This window comes from Condylura cristata, unplaced genomic scaffold, assembly GCF_000260355.1.
Source record: "Condylura cristata isolate star-nosed mole 26May11 unplaced genomic scaffold, ConCri1.0 scaffold00008, whole genome shotgun sequence".
Lineage (NCBI taxonomy): Eukaryota > Metazoa > Chordata > Mammalia > Eulipotyphla > Talpidae > Condylura > Condylura cristata.
This window is the reverse complement of record NW_004567109.1, coordinates 28,811,140-28,831,371: the sequence shown is the minus strand read 5'-3', so window position 1 is coordinate 28,831,371 and position 20,232 is coordinate 28,811,140. Positions and strand designations below refer to the sequence as shown.

The 20,232-nt window shown below is 38.8% G+C and overlaps 1 protein-coding gene across 1 annotated transcript in view; it reads right to left on the bottom strand.

Moving 5' to 3' along the window:
- The window catches only part of ZFYVE9 (zinc finger, FYVE domain containing 9), a 102,424-nt gene that overhangs the window by 7,167 nt on the left and 75,025 nt on the right, over positions 1-20,232 (bottom strand). The window contains exons 12-16 of the mRNA XM_012722121.1: positions 19,136-19,218; positions 14,071-14,175; positions 4,152-4,302; positions 2,772-2,852; positions 489-651 (exon numbers count right to left, since the gene is read on the bottom strand). Of these exons, the coding sequence (XP_012577575.1) occupies positions 489-651; positions 2,772-2,852; positions 4,152-4,302; positions 14,071-14,175; positions 19,136-19,218 (583 nt within the window). The remainder of the gene's footprint in view (positions 1-488; positions 652-2,771; positions 2,853-4,151; positions 4,303-14,070; positions 14,176-19,135; positions 19,219-20,232) is intronic.

The window sequence follows — 20,232 nt, the reverse complement described above, 5'->3', positions numbered from 1 at the left end:
AGCACAATTCTGCAAACATTTTGAGGTAAAGCTAACAGGGTTAGCAGGGTTACTGCTGGATTAGGTGTAGGACATGAGGAAGAGAAACATGTCAAAGAACACTCAAAGGTTTTGGCTTGATCCCTAAGAACAAAGCTGCCATGTCCTAGGAAACAGGATAGGACTTGAGGCCAAAGGAGGAGGTCTTAAGTCCTAGTCCTGTAATTCCTAGCTTTATGCAGTCATTTAGTGTTTGGGCACCTGTTTACTCACCTATAATATGGAAATAACAAAACTGGTTATTATATCAAGTGAAAGAATTATCAAATGAAACAAAACATTAGCAAAAGTGTTTTATAAGCTGTAAAGGCCTAGGCACCTGCCATTACCTCTAGAACTTAAGAGAGGTTGAACTGTCAACTCCTGCCCTCTTTCTCCTCAAAAACATGAATAGCAAAGGCATGCTCATAACTACGACGTCACGGGGAGGTGGGAGTGGCTGCATTTACCCCTTATTGACGTTCTTGTCATCATCTACCCACTGGATGTGGATGTGCTCCTGGGGGTCCTCAGCCTCTGCCTTCCCACAGGTGACGGTGAAGTCCTTCATCTCCCGCAGCGCCTGCCTCAAGGCGTCCATGCTCTCTGCGGTGATCTGGACCATCACGCCATCTGAGAACCAGCACCAAGACAATACAGATGGAAACAACACTAAGCCACGGAGAAGGGCAGATGCAACATCACTATAGAATTAAACAGAAAGCTTTGCTCTGCTCTCTAAAACTGACAGTCACAAAAGCTTTGTTCTCTGAGCTGAATTTCTTACTTACTCAAAGTGTTAAGGAGAGTGAACACCAAGGAGGGCTCTCCTTGAAACACCGCCTGCTGACTTCACTTCACTCACAACTAAGAGTTTCTTCTGTGACTGTTCAATGGGAAACCCCACACATGGCCACATTCAAAAGAATCGTGTTCCTGTTTCCATGCTTGCATTTATCATGCTGTAATCATACTTATTTATTTGCCTCTCAGTTGTTCTCACCTACTATTCTATTTTAAGCTGCTATCTACCTAAGTCAAATGCAAACACTGAAATGGAAGGTGAAAGTTGTCACATGCTCAGCAGTTACCCTGCTTCAGGGACACAAAACCCTGTCAGCTAGAATAATGCTAAAGCGCTTCAATGGAGATTTCATAAACTGACATAAACTGCAAGACCTAAGATATTCTTAACCCCCAGACACAAACCTTTTAAGCACATGCTTTGTATTTGCAAGAGGCCATCAGTTTTGAATTTATTGTACGCATATTTATATGGTATCTTTATAGCATCTTATAAAGACAATCTCAAAAGTAGTCAATACTTGGTTGTAAAGGAATCAGTCAGTGAAAACCCAGTTTATTCCTAGATTTCTCTAATTTCTGAATAGCACGTTTCTGCTATGTAGTCAGAGTTGTGAAATTTAATTGTAGATATATTACCATACTCACTGCTTTATTAGGTTCACCAACTTAACCTGACTTCCTTAGTAAGGAGACCAAAGCCAGTATCCATTAACATATGTAAGATTATACATTTCAACTAATACTGAAGTCTATCCTCAAAAAGGATGCTTTTGAATAGAGTCTTGGAGTGAATTATTGTGAAGTAATAACCTGTCATTACAGTGTGGCAGACAGCATTTCTGATTGACCCCTTACCTTCCATCTCACATACTTTTCTACAAAACTGCCTTCCTACCCCTCCATCAAGAACTGGAGTCGGGGCCCTCCCTGGTGGCGCAGCGGGTTAAAGCACAGCACTAAGAAGCTTAAGTCACTTCTGCATGAGTTCGATCCCCGCCGACCCGGAGGAAATCCACATGGCGCAGCAGACATCTCTTGACCCGCCTGCTGCTCCCCTCAGCAGTGTACTACTTCAATCTGCCTGTTCTGCACCTCACTCTGTCTCTGGTGAATCCTCTCACCTTCCGCATCTCTGGCCTGTACCCCAGTTCTGTACAAATAAATAAATCTTAAAAAAAAAAAAAAAAAAAAGAACTGGAGTCGGGCCTTCCTGGTGGCACAACAGGTTAAGCCCAAACACTCTGAAGCTATCTACAGCCACTGCAGCACAATTCTGATCCCTGTCCAGGGCACTGACCCACATGCCAGCCTTCTAGTCATCACAACTGAGGCTCCACATTTGACTGAGGAGGATCAAGCCAACCCTGAACTGCTCTGCAAAGACTTCTGACCTAAAGAGATACGTGAGCATGAAATAATAGTTGTGTTAAGCCATTAAGTTCTGGGTTAATTTGTTATACAGTAAAAATAACCAGATCAGAATACAGAATAACTGAAAGAAACAGTGCTAATTAGCCTTTCATTAACTTTCATTTAATTAGCTTTTGTCAGGACATGTGTCAGCTCTAGTTATAGAGAACCAGTAGCAAGCACATTCCATTTTGTACCCAAATGGTGACTGCAGCATTCTTGTGGGTGAGGATGACCGCATCTTGCAGTCAATGACATATTTGAACTCAGACTGAGTCCCTTCAGGTGCTTTATCCCAGATCTCTGTAAGTCATCTCTCAATATTTCTGTCTCTGTCCTATAGGTTTCTCTACCATTTCTTTTCTTTTGGAGAATTACACGCCCATATGACAGTTTTAATTAGTTGAAGAGTGATATACTACTGAGTAACAGTAGGAGTCAGAAGTCTAGCAGAAGCATCATGGTTTCCCTTAATGCTTTTCAGTATACTATTAGATTTGAACCAATATATATGCACCAAATAATACATTCTTTACCTTCTACTATACTGGACTTGGCAAGATATCCTGAAGAGGATTTCAGAGCACCGCTGAAGACAAAGAAACTGGCACCAGTGACTAAAACAAAAATAGAAGCTGTTTAGTGATGGCAGATCCTAAAATGAAGGGACTGAGAATAATTTTTAAAAATTGACAGCCGGGCCCTCCCTGGAGGCGCAGCAGGTTAAAGCACAGCACTAAGAAGCTGAAACCACTTCTGCATGAGTTCGATTCCGGCCTGCCCTGGACGTGACCACATGGCGTGGCAGACCTCTCCTGACCCGCCCGCTGCTCCCCTCAGCAGTGTACTTCCTCGATCTGCCTGTTCTGCTCCCCACTCTGTCTCTGGTGAAGCCTCTCGCTGCCCCTGCACCTCTGGCCTGTACTCCAGTTCTGTATGTACAAATAAATAAATTAATTAAAAAAAATTGACAGTCATGAACAATTACAGAGAAAATAAAAAATACTAATTCTTCATTCAATAATATAAAGCACCAATAATTCATATGCTACAACAGCTTTGGGAATGATGTTTAAAGACACATTCCCCCATGCTGTTTTGCTCTTTCTCTAATCAAATGTTTAAGAATCTTGCATGCAAAGGGATCTTCAAGGTCAAGTTAGTTTGAATGAAACAGAACCATGTCTATTCATTTACATACTAGCTTTGGATATTTTTGAAGATGATGCCAGATTTAAGTAGTTGGCAACAAAGACCACAGGCATGCAAAGTCTAAATTATTTGCAAACCAGCCATTAAAAGGCAAAACTCGCTGATTCTTGATCTAACTCATTAGTTTCTAATTTTTTTTAATTGAAGGTAATTTGAAGATGGAGATATGACTGCCAACTCTCCTACTTACCAAATGGTTCTTAAACTCTGATGTGCATGTGAATCACACGATTTAACAGCGATCGTGTTAAAATGTGTAATCTGCTTTAGAAGACCTGGTGTGCAGATCCTTCATTTCTAACAATCTCCCATATGAAGACACCACATTCTAAGTACCACTGAACCTAGAAGCCTTCCTTCAGGGTCCTGTGACCCTAACATCGAACACTGTTTGGATCTGGCCATTCAACAAGCTCCAAATGTACCTAAGCCTTCTCTGACTGCAGGACCCAGTTACAGACCTACTTTGGCGCATTCTATACCCTGAGGCAAGGTTTTCAAACGTTCCCCTCAATTTAGAGAGATCTCATTCCCAACTCTGAGCCTGGCAACTTGGGGAGTCCACACAATCTTGGAGGATTATACGGATTAAAAGATCAATCAAATTGTTTGTGGTCACCTATCTAGAAAGTGAGGGTTATGAGGCTGAGAGAACCAAGTTGCCAACCTTCCACTCTCATGTCTCAACCAACGCACTCACTCACCCTTTCTGGGCTGATTGTGAATACTGATAGCCTGGGTCTGATAGTTTCCGTCGTCATTCTGTACACACACCAAATGGGAGTCTGCTTTCTCATTGAAGCAGGCACCTCCTGCCAGCACGTGCTCATTGGACTTGTTCATGGCTTTCATCATCTGCAATGAAAGAATAGGTCAACATAGCTATTCTGCCAAGAATGGGCTGTTACTTATTTTTGGTATGACATGGCACAACTCTTACCTTCTCCAAGTATTATCATTAAAGTGAGAAAGGGGCTACCAAACAACAAAAACAAAGTGAAGAATCAGTCACTATTAGCAAAAATAATAGCTAGATACAGAAATTCCCTGCATAGTTTATAGGAATTTGCATTACAACCTCATAAGCACATGACACATTTCACATTACTTTTGTCTTTACTGTTGCACTGAACTCAAATAGCTAAAAGTACTTTAACTGCAGTAGTTTCTCCTATCCACTGATTCTGAGAATATATTTATACTGAAATTCTTTGTAAAAGCATGTTCCTCCTGCAGAATTCTGAAGGATTTGCACTGAATCTATAGATCACTTTGCACAATCTCAACATCTTAACATTGGCTAAGATGTTCTATTCCAATCCATGAACATGAGATACATTCCCATCTACTTAGCACTTCATTCATTTCTTGCAGCAATGCTTTGTAGTTTTTAGGGTACAAGTCTTTCACTCCATTGATAAGACTTATTCTTTGGTATTAACAGAATTCTACCATCACCTTCTGGCTTTTACTTTGTAATGATTATAATTCTTGCAAAGTCAATCTTTTAACATATTATTATATCATCAGAAGCATCCAAAAAGCATTAAATATTCTTCTCACACAGACATTCATTAATTTTACTAATCCAAACCAGTTCTGTCAGAATTTTCCAAAGATTATGTTTATGTAGTTTTTGCAAAGAGGATAAAGCAGCTGGAAGATTATCACTTAAAGAAGTCAAATGATAGACTAATTTAGATTCTCATTTGCAATTTACATTTGTATCACATGAAAGAAACTGATGTAACAACAGAAATTTTAGACTGTTCTATCTATCATTTCTTTCAAATCATTACGCTACAGTGGTTTCTAATTCTGCTTACACTAAGCAGATTAAGAGACATGTTGAATAAATTGGTGTCTAAGGAAATCATCTCCCTGTGTGTCAATCCAAGTTCAGAGTAAACAAAATTCATATTCCCTAAAAAAAAAATTTTAAATAACATAATAGTTTATTTTTACATCATTTTGTGCCTTGTTCCATCTCAGTTGTAATCCCCATGGGTTTCCCATCACCAAGTCACCCTGTGCCATCACCACAATCCAGTGCACTTCTCTTCCTCCACCGTTTTTGATACTATTCCCCACTCCACTCCTATAAAATATCTCTGGTATATAGTTGTTTATTATTATATTTTTTTCTTCAAAATTTAATGAACACAGCCCTGGGAGCAGCCTGCCCAGGAATAGGGGTGAGGGAAGACCCCCCCACAAAAAAAAAGAATGAACAGATTTTTATTCTTTTAAAATTATACTCATTTATACTAAGGAATTTCCCAGATACCTGAGGGACCCTGCTGACCATAAAATAAATATACTCGTTATTTATTTTAGCCACATAAAATAAATATACTTGTTATTTATTTTAGCTATGCTATTTCTCTATCAACTCAATTCCTATAATAGTTTTCATATCTATCCCTATCTTTCCCAAAGTACAGCCTAACTACATCTTTTGCAGATACATGCCTTATAGCTGGTTTTTCTACAGTCTTTATCATTTCTAATTTATAGCATACAATGTTTTCATATTTACCAATACACAGCCATGAACATGTCACACCTTTTCCATCTTGCCTACCATTTGCCCTTCATTCATGATCACAAGCTTCCTAGGCTCTAGCCCCAAGTTGTTTTCCCAGCTTGCTCCCTTCCTACCATAACCTTCTACTTACTACTGTACCACCATTTCCCATCTCTGAGCTTCTGTATATGCTGTTTTTTCGCCTCCCTTTTCTTCTCCCATTTCCACACAACTGGAAAAGGTGTGCCACCAAATCAAGGCTTAATAAAAGCATCAATCCCTGCATGTAACTTTTGCAAATTACCACTCAGATACCAATGTGACCACTCCCTTCTTTGAACTGTTATTGTACAGCCTTGTGTTTCTGATGTGGTATCACCCACATTCAGCTTGGGATAATGATTAACAGCAAAGACTCAGATGGTCTGTATTTCAGTCCTGGTTTGTTGATTGCTAGCTTTGTACTGTGAGCAAGTTACTTGAGTTCTCTGTATCCTAGTTTCCTCCTATCTAAAATGGGATCATAAAAGTAAATATTTCATACAGTTATGAAGATTAAACAAACCAGAAAGCACCAAACACATAAGCATTGGTTAAATGTTAAGTAAAATTTGTATGCTTGTCTCCTACAACCTGCTTATGAAATCATAAAGCAGACTTAAAATTAGCAAATAATTCACCAGAGTGCTTAGGGAATAAAGGAATTCAGACCCTTCCTAAGAGCTCACAAATTAGTTACAATGACATAATGAAAAATGGTGGTTAACACCTAAGGAGTGCCAACCAGGAGCTAGGCACTGAGTTAAAAGCTACAAGGTGGAAAAAATTTTAACATGTCAAGTAAAAAAGTATATAAGCTTCATCTTCCATGTATCTCTTCTATTCCACACTTGCATCTAGTTATACGTGAAAATCATAAGAACCAGTTAATATAATGTAGTTTTAGGAATGACTGTACTGTAGGAATGGATGAGGAATGATAAAATCTAATCTCTCTCTGAATTAACATACAATGCCTTTCAATTTCCTTTGTAAGATCTCATGTTTTTTTCAAAAAAGAATTTATTTAGCCTTTTGATGTCAACTAGAAAGGACCTAGAGAAGGAAAGTAAGCAGGGCACTTAGGAACAGCTGTGTTAGCAGGGCCTTGTTGTGGTACTCAGTAAACATTTGCTGAAGTTATCAACTAGTAAACCATATAAATAGGTAAGGATTGGAAGGGTTTGTCTTAATCATAGAGTTACAGTGAAAGGAAATGTTAGTATGATTAAAAAAACTTTTTTTTGGTGCACTTATATTGTACTGTCACACAGATTAGCTAATACAGTACAGTAATTTTTTTTTTAAGATTTACTTAATTATGCATACAGAATTGGGATACAGGCCAGAGGTGCAGGGATGGTGAGAGGATTCATCAGAGCCAGAGTGGGCAACAGAAAAGGAAGACTGATAAAGTACACTGCTGAGGGGAGCAGGGATTAGCTTAATCTAGACACATCAGGTGGGAAGTAAGATGCTCAAGACTACAAAACAGGAGAGACTGAAATGAGAGGAAGACACCAGTATACAGATAGTATTTAAGGGCAGAGCACTGGAGAAATACAAAACTGAAAAAGAACTAAGGTCTGTGTTTTCTAGAGTGAGTGAGAAATGGGGTGTCACAAAGGGAAATATACAGGGACAGACGTTAATTGTGGGAAATGAGAGCTATCTGAAGAGTCTTATGGCGTCTTGTGATACTTGAGATTAGACGAGATCTAATATGATTTGAAATGGTGATCTCAAAGCCAAAAGTGGCAGCGAGGTTGTAAGCACAATGTCCTGGGGCCGCTGCTCATGCCAGTCAATGAGTAGGACTGGAGGAAACACAATCTCATATCCGTATTGCACATTCAGCAGTGACCTTCTATTGCAGTCAGGACTCCAAGGCAGCAAGGCCTCCTTAAGGATCCTTTCATTCTAATTTGAATCTAGGGATAAATACTGCCTTTACATATAATTACAGGAGTTTCTACATCAATACCAATAGTCAGTGGAAAATCACCTCCCTCCTCTACACTATTCTCCAGAGCCCTGTTCACCAACTCCTTTTATCCTCTGGAAAAAAGGATATCATTACTTCTCAGCCATTTGGCTAAGACTGTGTGTGAAAAAAAGGGGTATCAGCTCCTCCTATCCCCTAAGAAAAAAAGAAATGTATTCCTTGAAGGCCAGAAAATAAAACATTCTTCAAATAGATTTTAGGACCATCTGTTCTTGCTAGTGCTATAACAAATCTCTGAAATCATGCTTTTGTAACTTCACATTTTTCTGAAAAATAGGTGATTTTGAATTAAAATAAACCCAACCTCTTATTTTAGAGTCTCAGAGTGGAAAAGAATCCCAAGAGACCATTCAGCTATATAAATTCGGGAACTGTACAGATGTACAATTTCAGGTTCTAGCATTATATCACAATCAACACAAACATCTCTTACTCTTGTCTTAGTTTTGAGTAAAAGGTTAGTGAAACTTAGTTTATTCTGGTTGAGATTATATTCTTCCAGTGACCTGATAGCTGGAAGTCCACTACATTACTACAAAAAAAAAATTTTATATTTAAAATAATTAACATAACGCAGTATTTAGAGTATACAATTTGATTAATTTTGACTTGAATATATATATACCCCTGTCAAACAGCACAGGAAATGACTATTCTAGTCCACTCATCTAAACATATATTTATTCCAAAACACAAAGTCTTGATTAATATGCCTTTAAAATAAGCCAAAACATTAGGTAGTAGAGTATAAGAATTATGTTGTTTCAAATTGTTTTGGCTCTTCCATGTCCTTCGCATCGCCATATAAATTTCAGAATCAGCATCTCAATCTCCACCCAAAAAAAGACTACCGGTATTTTTTACCTTGACATGGGGGTCATTTGGCTTTTTAAACTTCACCACAGATGTTGGCAGGGCAGAGGGAGTCCACTTCTCAATTGTTTAGTCATATTCATTTGGGAGGCTTTTTTGATTTTAAATACTGAATCTGAATTTTTTCCCCAAACCTCTACCATGTCCTTCTCATCTCTACTTTTCCTCTAGAAAGCTTTATTTTTATTCTTATTTTACAAGGAAGTGTGTAAAGTTAGAATTATCCTAAATGCTCATGAAAATGAGAAGCAATACAAGTTCACCAAATGAACAATAAGTATGAATAGCTATAATTACAGCAAAAATAAAAGTATATCATTTATGAATAACTATAGTATCACCAGGAACAACCCTAGTTAATTTGACACATAAACTGTCTTAAATGTCACGAGAGCCTTATAAGGTAGGCAATCCTCATCTTCCAGAATAGAGATGAAGTAAACCACATACACAACACAGTGAGAATTTAAAAGTCAACCCAAGGTCTATTTGATTCCAAAGCCTGAGTTTTTGTCTTTGTACATTTATGATCTTAACATACACATTAAAAATCAGTCACATATTCACTTCTCCAAAGAGGAAATGCAGATGGCCAACAAGCATATGAAAAAATGTTCAACATCACTCGTAATAAGGGAGATGCAAATTAAAACCACAATGAGATACCACCTCACCCCAGTGAGAATGGCACATCTTCAAACAACTAGCAACAACAAATGTTGGCGAGGATGTGGTGAAAAAGGAACTCTCCTGCACTGCTGGTGGGAATGCAAACTAGTACAACCACTATGGAAAACTGTTTGGAGGTTCCTCAAACTGCTAAACATGGAGCTTCCCTATGACCCAGCAATCCCACTCCTAGGTATCTACCCAAAAGACACAAAAACACTGATTGAAAAAGATACCTGTATCCCCACGTTTACTGCTGCTTTATTTACAATTGGAAAAACATGGAAGCAGCCCAAATGCCCAAAAGTAGATGACTGGATAAAAAAGATGTGGTACAGATATACAATGGAATATTACTCAGCAACCAAAAAAGAGAAACACATGTCTTTTGCAGCAAGTTGGATGGAGCTGGAAAAGATCATGCTTAGTGAGATAAGCCAGAAAGAGAAAGAAAAATACTGGATGGTTTCACGCATAGCAGGAGTATAATGGACCAGGTGGAAAATAACAAAAATAATGAACAACCATATACCAGAGACATTTTGTGGGGGTGGAGTGGGGAATGGGATCAAAAACGGGGTGGGGGGAGGGAAATGCATGGGATTATGGTGATGGCACATGGGTGACTTGGTGATGGAAAACCCGTGGGGATTACAATTGAGATGGAAAAAAAAAATGTACAAAATGATGTAAAAATAAACTTTTGTAATTAAAAAAAAAAATCAGTCACATATTAAGAGATGCCATATAGGTTAAGTCTAGTTTTACTGTTCCACAAGATTCAGTATTTTACTAGACATACTATTTCTAGCAGTGATCTAACTATATACTATACATAATGGAACCACATTGAACATAATTTTTTTGAATGTCACTTAGCTGGTTCTAATAGCTCCAATACATTCTCCAGACAAAAATATAATTACTTTAAGTCATTAGCCCTAAAGTCAGAATAGTAATCGTTAAACTGATGTCTATAAAAATCAGTTTTGGGGCCTTCCTTGATGGTGCAATGAGTTGGAGCTATGAAGCTATCTGCAGCCACTGCATCATGAGCTCAATTTCCGGCCAGGGAGGTGACCTACATGGCACAGCAGACCTCTCCTGACCCACCTGCTACTCCCTTCAGCAGTGTATTTCAGTACATCTGCCTGTGCTGCTCCCCACTCTGTCTCTGGTGAATCCTCTCACCCCCAGCCCCCATACTTCTTGTATGCATAAATGAATGAATCTTTTAAAAAAAAATTTAAGTTTTGTTTTGTTGGGCGGGTTGGGGCCCTTGGATTCAACTTCCTGGATTTGATTCTTGCTCCACCGCTTGCTAGCTTTTTGCCTTAATTGCCTCATCTACACAAAAGTACTACACTTATTTCATATTTGCTTAGAATACAGCCTCCTATATATTCTCAATAAATGATCATAGTAATCTCACCATAAGAACATGAGTAGAGTTACCTAAACCAAGAGATCTTGAATGGCTTTGATGAAGATCACAAATTCTGTAAACTTTATTTAATAAATTTTGTGACTACTTCACTTACTAAATGTCCCATACTGTCCAAAGTACTACTTTTTTCTCGCTTCCTAAGGTTTACAAGTAGCTGCCAAAACTTAACGTTTCTAAAACTATTTTCATTTTCTGCTCTATACAAATTATCAAACTGAAGCCCAGATTCCTCTGCCTAATTTTTGAAGGCTGAAAACCAGAGTCTCTCTGTATGCCTTCACTTCCCCATCTGCTGATCTTCGTCGGTAGCCAGGCTGTGGCCTCCCATCAAAGAACATTCATTCCTGATGCTTTGTTTAAGCTGCTGTATATTCTGCTACCTCCAGCCCTCTCTTCCTAGTTATTTTCCTTCTTTCTTCTTCTAGTGTCTAAACATCATCCACCATACATTTGCAATCTTCTCTGTTACCTTTACATGAATACTCATAAACATGTCCTACATGGAACATGCTGCTCTGGTTGTTAGGGTTCATGATCAGTAGTGAAGTGAAGCAGCATTCCTGGCTGCTCCATTTGTCAGAACTCTCCCCTCTCTAAACTTTTAGTAAACTTGCAGTAAGTTTCAATAATTGTTTTCATATTACTTTTCTAAGTTCTGTTGCATATCTTTACTAATTACCTTGTGCAATTCTGTACTAGGAATCATACTAACAATATGGGTTGTATGCAAGACAATTTATTGATCACTATTTTTGTTATTGATCACTTAATTGGAACTAAAAGTCTATAAAGAAAATAGACACTGAAGAAGGAATTACAAATACAGTGAGACTTATAAAAGGATGTGTAGAATGCTTACAACAGGAAGAGCTGCATGAATGCCTGCGATAATGCCACCCTGACAGGCATGTAAAGAGAGGGGAGGTGTGCGTAAGTAAGGAAATTGCTTGTGTAAATTAGGCTATGAAGCAAAAGAGAACTTAGTTAAGGAAACTATATGAAAGACTATGGGTATACATTAAGAAAAATAAGAGGAAAAGTGAAGTGTTGTGGTGATTAAATGAAATGTCTAAGAAACTATATTCCAGTTACAAAGTAAAGCAAAATTATTAGACACAACTAAGACTAGAAGAAAAAATTATGTTGCATTAAAACAAAAACTGAATTAAAAATCAATCTGTTAAGTCAGATAAGAAAAATAAGCAAGCTTTACTGGAAATGAAATGCAACAAATACAGTAATTGTTGGTTTTTTTTTTTTAAAGATTTATTTGTGCATACAGAACTGGGGTACAGGCCAGAGGCTTAGGAGCAGCAAGAGGCTTCACCAGAGACAGAGAGGGGAGCAGAACAGGCAGATCGACGAAGTACACTGCTGAGGGGAGCAGCGGGCGGGTCAGAAGAGGTCTGCCGCGCCAGGAATCGAACTCATGCGGAAGCGGCTTTATATTCTCAGTGCTGGGCTTTAACCTGCTGCGCCACCAGGGAGGGCCAGTAATTGTTTTTTAACAAAGATTTCTGAACCTGCACAACCACAAACTATGGAGGCAGATTTCAGATAATCACAGAAGATATGAGTTATCAGGGACAGCTGCCGTCCTGAATGTCCACAGTCAGCGCTAGCTGTGGGGTCCTCACAGTTTTCACAGATACACGTGGATGAACAGATCCAATTCACAAATACAAAAACATCATCTTGCAAACACTAAGGATAGCAAAAGTATGTCATCTGCTTGGGGATGCCATCCAATCATCATCTTCTAGCAATAAGCTCCCAGAGTGAGTACAAATGTTCTTCCTCATCACAGAATAATTTGAGACAGATAATAGAACTTCAAATGTGAGAAATAAGTTTCAAAATACAGTTAAAAACTTTGTTCACAAGTCATAAAAAATTTCACTTTAAAGATCTGACTCCAGTCTACAATTTGGTATTCTAAAGCAGGACACCTAATTGCTCAGATCAGCTAGTTGCATCCCAGAAAAAAATACGCTACTATTTTCCACTGTCCTAAAGGGCAAGCAGATGGGAAGCAAGGACAGGGCTTCTCACGTAGGTCATTCTCGCACACAGCACTGAGCCCTGAATTGATAGGTCTAGTGAGACATTTGATTCTAAGTGCATACCAAATACAAAATACTTACTGGATCTAAAAGTGAGTAAATGGCCAAGATAGAAAAAAATGAAAGGAAGGTGAAGAAAAGGAAGAAATTATTATAGAACAGAAATAATGGAATTAAAATGGAAATTACACATTCCTTAATGAAACAAATCTTGAACCATTTTTATATCAAAGTTTTAGAATAAAATTTCTCTTTTAAACTCAATGATTACCTTTAAACATTTAAGAAATATTTAAATTCAATAAGAACATGGAAAATAAGAGTATTCTTTACTTATTTCTGTTAATGCCTATATAGTACATACAATTTCATTTTAATAGCAAAATAAACAATTAAGATGCAGTCATTTGCTTTTGAAACTTTACTTAAAAGTTACTTTGGGGGCCCTCCCTGGTGGTGCAAGGGGTTAAAGCACAGCACCATGAAGCTGTGCAGACACTGCAGCATGAGTTCGGTCCCCAGTCAGGGAGCTGACCCACATAGCACAGCAGACCTTTCCTGTCCTAGCCTCTGCTCCTCTTCAGCAGTTTGTTCCAGTTAGTTGCCTGTCCTGCTCCCCACTCTGTCTCTGGTGAATCCTCTCACCCCTGCACCTCTGGCCTGTACCCTAGTTCTTGCACGCATAAATAAATAAGTCTTTCTTAAAAAGTCACTTTGGGACTTACAGTGAACTGTGCAATCAAAAACATACAATTCAGAAGAGGAAAAAAATAATCCTACACTAATGTAAATATAAACTTAATTGCATGCATTAACCAAAATGCAAAACAATCAGCAGTTGTTACAGCATCAAAATCCCAAAAGCACAACCAATGACTAAATAACAATTTCAAAATCTTACCTCTCTGTAATGGAATTTCCTATTACTAATGTGTATGTACTTTGCCACCTTAATTCATATATTCAAACATCAAAAATATGCCTTCACAGTAAATCTTACCTCATTGTATCTGTTGCTGGGGATTTTGATGCTGGTTTTCCGGACTTCCATATCAACCACCAAACCTTGAACTACTGGCAATGTATATTGGTAATTTCTGAAGTCCTGCACAAAAGCAGAAAAGAATTTGTCAGTGTCAGAATTTGATTTTTTAGAAATAAAATTAGCACAAATGAAAGAATATCAACACTGAAAGATTACATTTACCTAAATGAGGACATAAATATAAACATATGCATATTCTAGCTATCCAATTAGATTGTAAACTGTTATGAGGAAGTGAACATGACAGCTTCATATACTACTTATAGACAATATTAAACAAATATGTGAATATTCTGTTTTATCACCACTCAACAGTCATTAAAGATCTTTCTTCTCTCAAAGGTAAGCTCCAAGAAGGTAGAAATCCTTGGTTTTTCTGTTCTTATTATATCCCAAAGGCCTGGAACACTAGGCATTCAATATAAATTTTGGGAGTAAAACATATACATGCACATGTGAACATACATGCCACAGGCACATACAGAGAAGGAAAGATTAGTGCCAGTCACTCATGTACATTATGAGGGGAATCTGGAATGTTTGAGAGTTGGCTAAAGACACTCCCTGACTTCTGTATAAAGACTAGCTGGTAGTGGAGCAAGGACAGAAGGAAGGAAATCAGATAAATAGAATAAAAACAGACAAGAGCAATTTGGATCAAGATGTTAATAGTTCAAAAGGTGATGAGAAGTTGTTGATTATAGAAATACTCTTAAGGGAAAGTGACAATAATTGCCACTGGATTGAATGTGGAATGTGAGTGAAAAACAAGAGTTGGGAGGCCTCCCTGGTGGCACAACAGGTTAAGGTATAGCACTGTGAAGCTGGCCTTCTTCTGTGCAAGTTCGATCCCCACTTAGGGAGGTGACCCACATGGCGCAGCAGACCTCTCCTGTCTCATCCACTGCTCCCCTCAGCAGTATGCTTCATGGATCTGCTTGTTCTGCTCCCTATACTGTCTCTGGTGAATCTCCTCACCAGCCCTGCACCTCTAGCCTGTACCCCAATTCTATATGCATAAATAAATAAGTCTTTAAAAAAAAAAAAAAACAAGAGCCAGGGCCTCCCTGATGGCACAGTGTTAAAGTCTCAGCACCATCAAACTATCACCAGTCACTTTGGCACAACGGGGGAGCTAGCACAAAATAAAAATAATCCAGGCCAACAGACAAGAGCAACAGACCCAGCAGACCTCTCCTAGCTCTCCCGTTGCTCCCTCAGCAGTGTATTTCAGTAGATCTGCCTGTTCTGCTCCCTGTTTCTGGTGAATCCTCTCACCTTCACACCAATGTCCTACACTCCAGTTTTTGTATGTATAAGTGAAAATAAATCTTTAAAAAAATAACAAGAGTCAGAGATTATTCTAGACTTTATGGCCTCGAAGACTGGGATTGCCACCCACTGAGATGTAGAGTATGGTGGGAAGAGGAGGGTGGAAAACCAAAAGGCTGTAGAAGAAGAACCAAGAAACTGCCTCTGATTGCTTCTATTTATTCAAGGAAGTTAGGGATAGATGGGTTATTGAAAGCGAGGAAAGGAGAGGTGGCACTGACATTTGATAAGAGATAATGTACAATCTAGAAAATCTAGAACAGGGAGAATATAATATATTTACACCAAGAAAAACTGCCAGGTAGCTCTGTGAGCTTCCTTGCGGGTATTAGTCATGAATTTAAAGTAGACCAATGAGTATGCTGTTTTGTATAATTCGGTTTTGTTTTGTTTTGTTTTGTTTTGTTTTGGTTTTGTACCAACATTCAGATGTGGAAGTAAACTAAGAAGGAAGAAAGATTTACATCCACACAGGTATATGGTCAACTGATTTTTGATAAGGGTACAAAGACACTGAATTTTAGGTAGCAAAGGACATTAATTCTTGAGAGATGGAAAATAAACAAGATGAGCTCAAATGATGGACCAGTTTACATATTAGGAGAGTTACCAAGCTCCAGGCAGGGGAAGGGGAACCAGGCAGAAGTCAAACTTGAGAATCCAGAAAGACCATGGCTGCTAGTGTTCATAGGACAAACAGCACCAGAGAGGAGAAAATTGCACAGAGAACTCCAAAGATCTGTAGAGGTTCCCTTCCCATTATTCTGTGGAGTTCTCATTAGCAAATGTGTGTGAGGAAACCTCTTGAGACCAGTAAAAGAACTACATGAAAGGATTACTGGGAACATCTGACATTCTGGGAATTGTGCCTTTTTGCAAAATCTAAATAGGAAATCTCATAATTAATTGTGACTGTATAGGGTGTTAGTATATAATAAAGAATGGCTGGCCTTTGCCCCTGGTTCTTAAGAGGTAGTCTCTGAACCTCCCTGGAATTTCCAGAGAGATAGGCATGTTTTTGTGGACTTTGATAATTCATGTTAATGTGTGACTTCAAATGGGTCCCTGCATAGTTTGTGACAGTAAGATAACTCAGAATGGGGGATGGTCATCACAGAAAGCTCAACCAAGGTATGAGAAGTTCTGAGGCACATGATGTCGAGCCAACCTCAGGGGAGAGAGTGGAGGAGCTGGAATTTGAGTTCAAGCAAAAGTCCAATGATTGAATTGCTTGTGTCTACTAAGGCAACACAAGTAAAATCTCAGGAGGCTTTGAATTTACTCTGCATACTGATATACACTGATAAATTGAGAGCATGCTGCAGCCCTAAGGACAAAGAAGCTTCTCATGACCTTGTTTTAAATGTCTCTTCTGTTGACTAGCCCTAATTTGTAGCTCCTTTGCTATATTGATGCTATATCATAAATATAATCCTTTACTGAGATCTGTGAGTCATTCCACTGAACTAACAAATCTGAAGGGATGATGGGAACTCCCAAGTTTGTATCCACTTGGCCAGAAGTATGGGAGCCTGGGAACCCCTGAGCTTGCAGCTGGTGTCTGAAATTAAGGACAGTATTGTGAAGACTATAATTTATATGCTTGAAAACTAGATTAATTCCCAAAAGTGCCAAAGTTACTACAAGTACTAAGAAAGTTGTTTTAATAATGGGGAATAATTAACCTATAGTACATACGGATTTGGCCCCACCTTAAAAATCTCAGAAGCAAAACTTGAAAAAATCAAATTGTTTCTAGGTAAACTAACTGTATTACTTTTAACAGAATTCAAGAACACTTACAGAAACACAAACACAGAGCAACTTGCTAAGTAAAAATCAATATATGACATTCCCCTCCTCATAAAAGAGAACACCAAAAAACAAAACACCAAACATATAAAGAAGTAGGAAAATAAAACTCAAAATAAGGGGAAAATAAATCAACCAATGGTGGGACCTCCCTGGTGGCACAAGGATTGACATCTCAACTATCAAGCTACCAGCCACTGCAGAATGAGTTCAATCCCCCACTGGAGAGGTGACCCACATGGTACAGCAGACTTCTCCTGTCTCACCTGCTGCTCCCTTCAGCAATGTATTTCAGGAGCTCCATCTGTCCTGCTCCCCACTCTGTCTCTGGTGAATCTTCTCACCCCCCACACCTCTGGTCTGTACCCCAGTTCTGTATGCATAAATAAATAAGCCTTTTAAAAACAAAAAAACAAACAAAAAAACCACAGAAAACCTCAAGGAACCAACTTTCCACCAAGATTTCTACATCTGGCAAAAATATCTTTTTAAACACAAAGAAGATATAAAGATGTTAAAAGTACAAATGCTGAAAGATTTCGTCACTAGCAGACCCACACTACAAGAAATGTTATAGGAATTCTTTCAGGCTGAAAGAAAATGGTACCAGATGGAAATACAGATTTACACAAAGGAATGAAGAACACTGGAAATGTCAACTATATGGGTAAACCTACAAGAATTTTTCTTATTGTTTGAATCAATTAAAAAAAATAAACTGGGTGGCCCTCCCTGGTGGCGCAGCGGGTTAAAGCGCAGCACTAAGAATTGAAAGCCACTTCCGCATGAGTTCTATCCCTGCCTGCCCGGAGGTGATCACATGGCGCGGCAGACCTCTCCTGACCTGATTTGGATTGTCATCACTTCCAGTGGTCATCTTTGTGGCTAGTATAAAGAGAAGACCAAGAAGCGCTGTTTGTCTGAGGTTGTTAGCTTGTTGGGCAAGGAACGGACAGGCAGACTAGCAGAGACCTGACAGGAGTACTGACATGAAAAAGCTATGGGGCTCATAACTCTCCAAATACTAGAACTGATCTTCGGCTATGCACACATAAAACAGAGACCTTAGGCGTCCAGCCAACCAACACCCTTGCTCACCAGAGTCAGAGTCTGCACATGTACAGAGGAGACAGTGTCCAACAGAAAGAGAAAGAACGAAGTCTGAATCCCAGTCCATACACAGATCCCTCAGGAAAGAACAGACAACATACTGGCTTAAGGTGTTATCTTTAGCCAATCTTCAGCTAAAGAGTAAATGATATACACACAAGGGACACCCATAGAATACCAGGTTTAAAATAAGAATAAAACAGAATGTTAGTTGTTTTAATACCTCTAGCTTTTATAATAACCTTGCAAGGTCACTTAGATAATATAAGTGCATAATCAAGAGTTGGAGTCATGTACTATTTCACTCCTGAGCTCCATATACTTTCCAAAAATGTGTATGTTCTCCTCTTCTCCAGCTTTCATTTTCAGCTATATGAGGCCGCTGGGCTATGGGTATCCACACAATTTAAAAATCCTTCTCTGGGCCCTCCCTGTTGGCGCAACAGGTTAAAGCACAGCACTATGAAGCTAGCCATAGCCACGGCAACACAAGTTCAATTCCCAGCCAGGGAGGTGACCCACATAGCACAGCAGACCGCTCCTGACCCACCCACTACTCCCCTCAGCAGTGTACTTCAGTCAATCTACCTGTTCTGCTCCCAGCTCTGTCTCTGTCCCCTCTCATCCCTCCTCCCCCACACCTCTGACCTGCACTCCAGTTCTTATATGCATAAATAAATTGTAAAATAAATAAATAAATAAAAATCCTTCTCTTTTCTTCTCCCATACAAACCCCAGCAAGGAAACAAAGAAATTCCCAACTTACTGCAAGAAGATTCATGATGGTATGTCCTGTCTCTCCAAACAAAGGCTTCCGAAATCTGACACTGAACAGAGGGCATGGATAAACTACGGAAAGGAGAAATGACCAGATTAACTTGGCAGTTTAAAATTTGGGTAAATAAGACATCATGGCTGATAGTTTTCCAAATATAACTATAATGACTCAGAACATGCAATATTCAGGGCTCAAAAAGTATTTACTCAGCATGGCAGCACCACAGGCAAGTCCTAAGTCTTCTACAAATCATACAACAGTAAATCACAATGAGCCTTTTCAAAAATGAACCACAAGACTGGGTTAATGGATCCAGGAAATAAGTGTCTCTTGATTCTTCTGTACTTAAGAAATCTAAGAATTCATCCTTATTTATTTCCAGGAACTAACTTTTTTAAAAAAGGCCAAATACCAAGAGATTCCAAATACCAGCTGGCTTACGCCTTGAACTGACACAAGCTATGCAACCTCTATCGACTGACATATTCCGGATAGAGACAGAAGTGCTCTGAAAAAATCAGACTTTCCACACTAACTTATGTTATGACCTCCCTTTTTTGTATAATTGTAATATCAAAATATTCTGAGCAACCTTCAGCTTACAACTGGATTGCCTCGGCCTCCTAAGGTGCTACCTGGCCCTAACAAGCAAGTACTGCACCAGGGTGAGAAATTCTTCTTGAGTCAAAAGTGATTTGACAACTGGCTGATTAATAAAAAACAAATGGCTGTTTTTGCAAAGGCTCTCTCACTTTGGGACTGAGGAAAACCCAAATCTTATCACTCTACTATTTCACATAGCCTTCTATTGAGTTAGGTTTTCTACTATCTAGACTTCACTTAAACTTCCTACCAAGTTTTTCAAAGAACTTTACTAACTGCAAGCAATTGCAATAATGCTAGCTTCTGATATCTGTTATGTAAAACATAATTTGTCCTATTTTCCAACCAGATGACAAAAAATGCTTACTATATAGGATACTATAAAAAATAAAGTTTAGGCCCTCCCTGGTGGCGCAGCGGGTTAAAGCGCAGCACTGAGAATCTGAAGCCACTTCCGCATGAGTTCGATTCCCGCCTGCCGC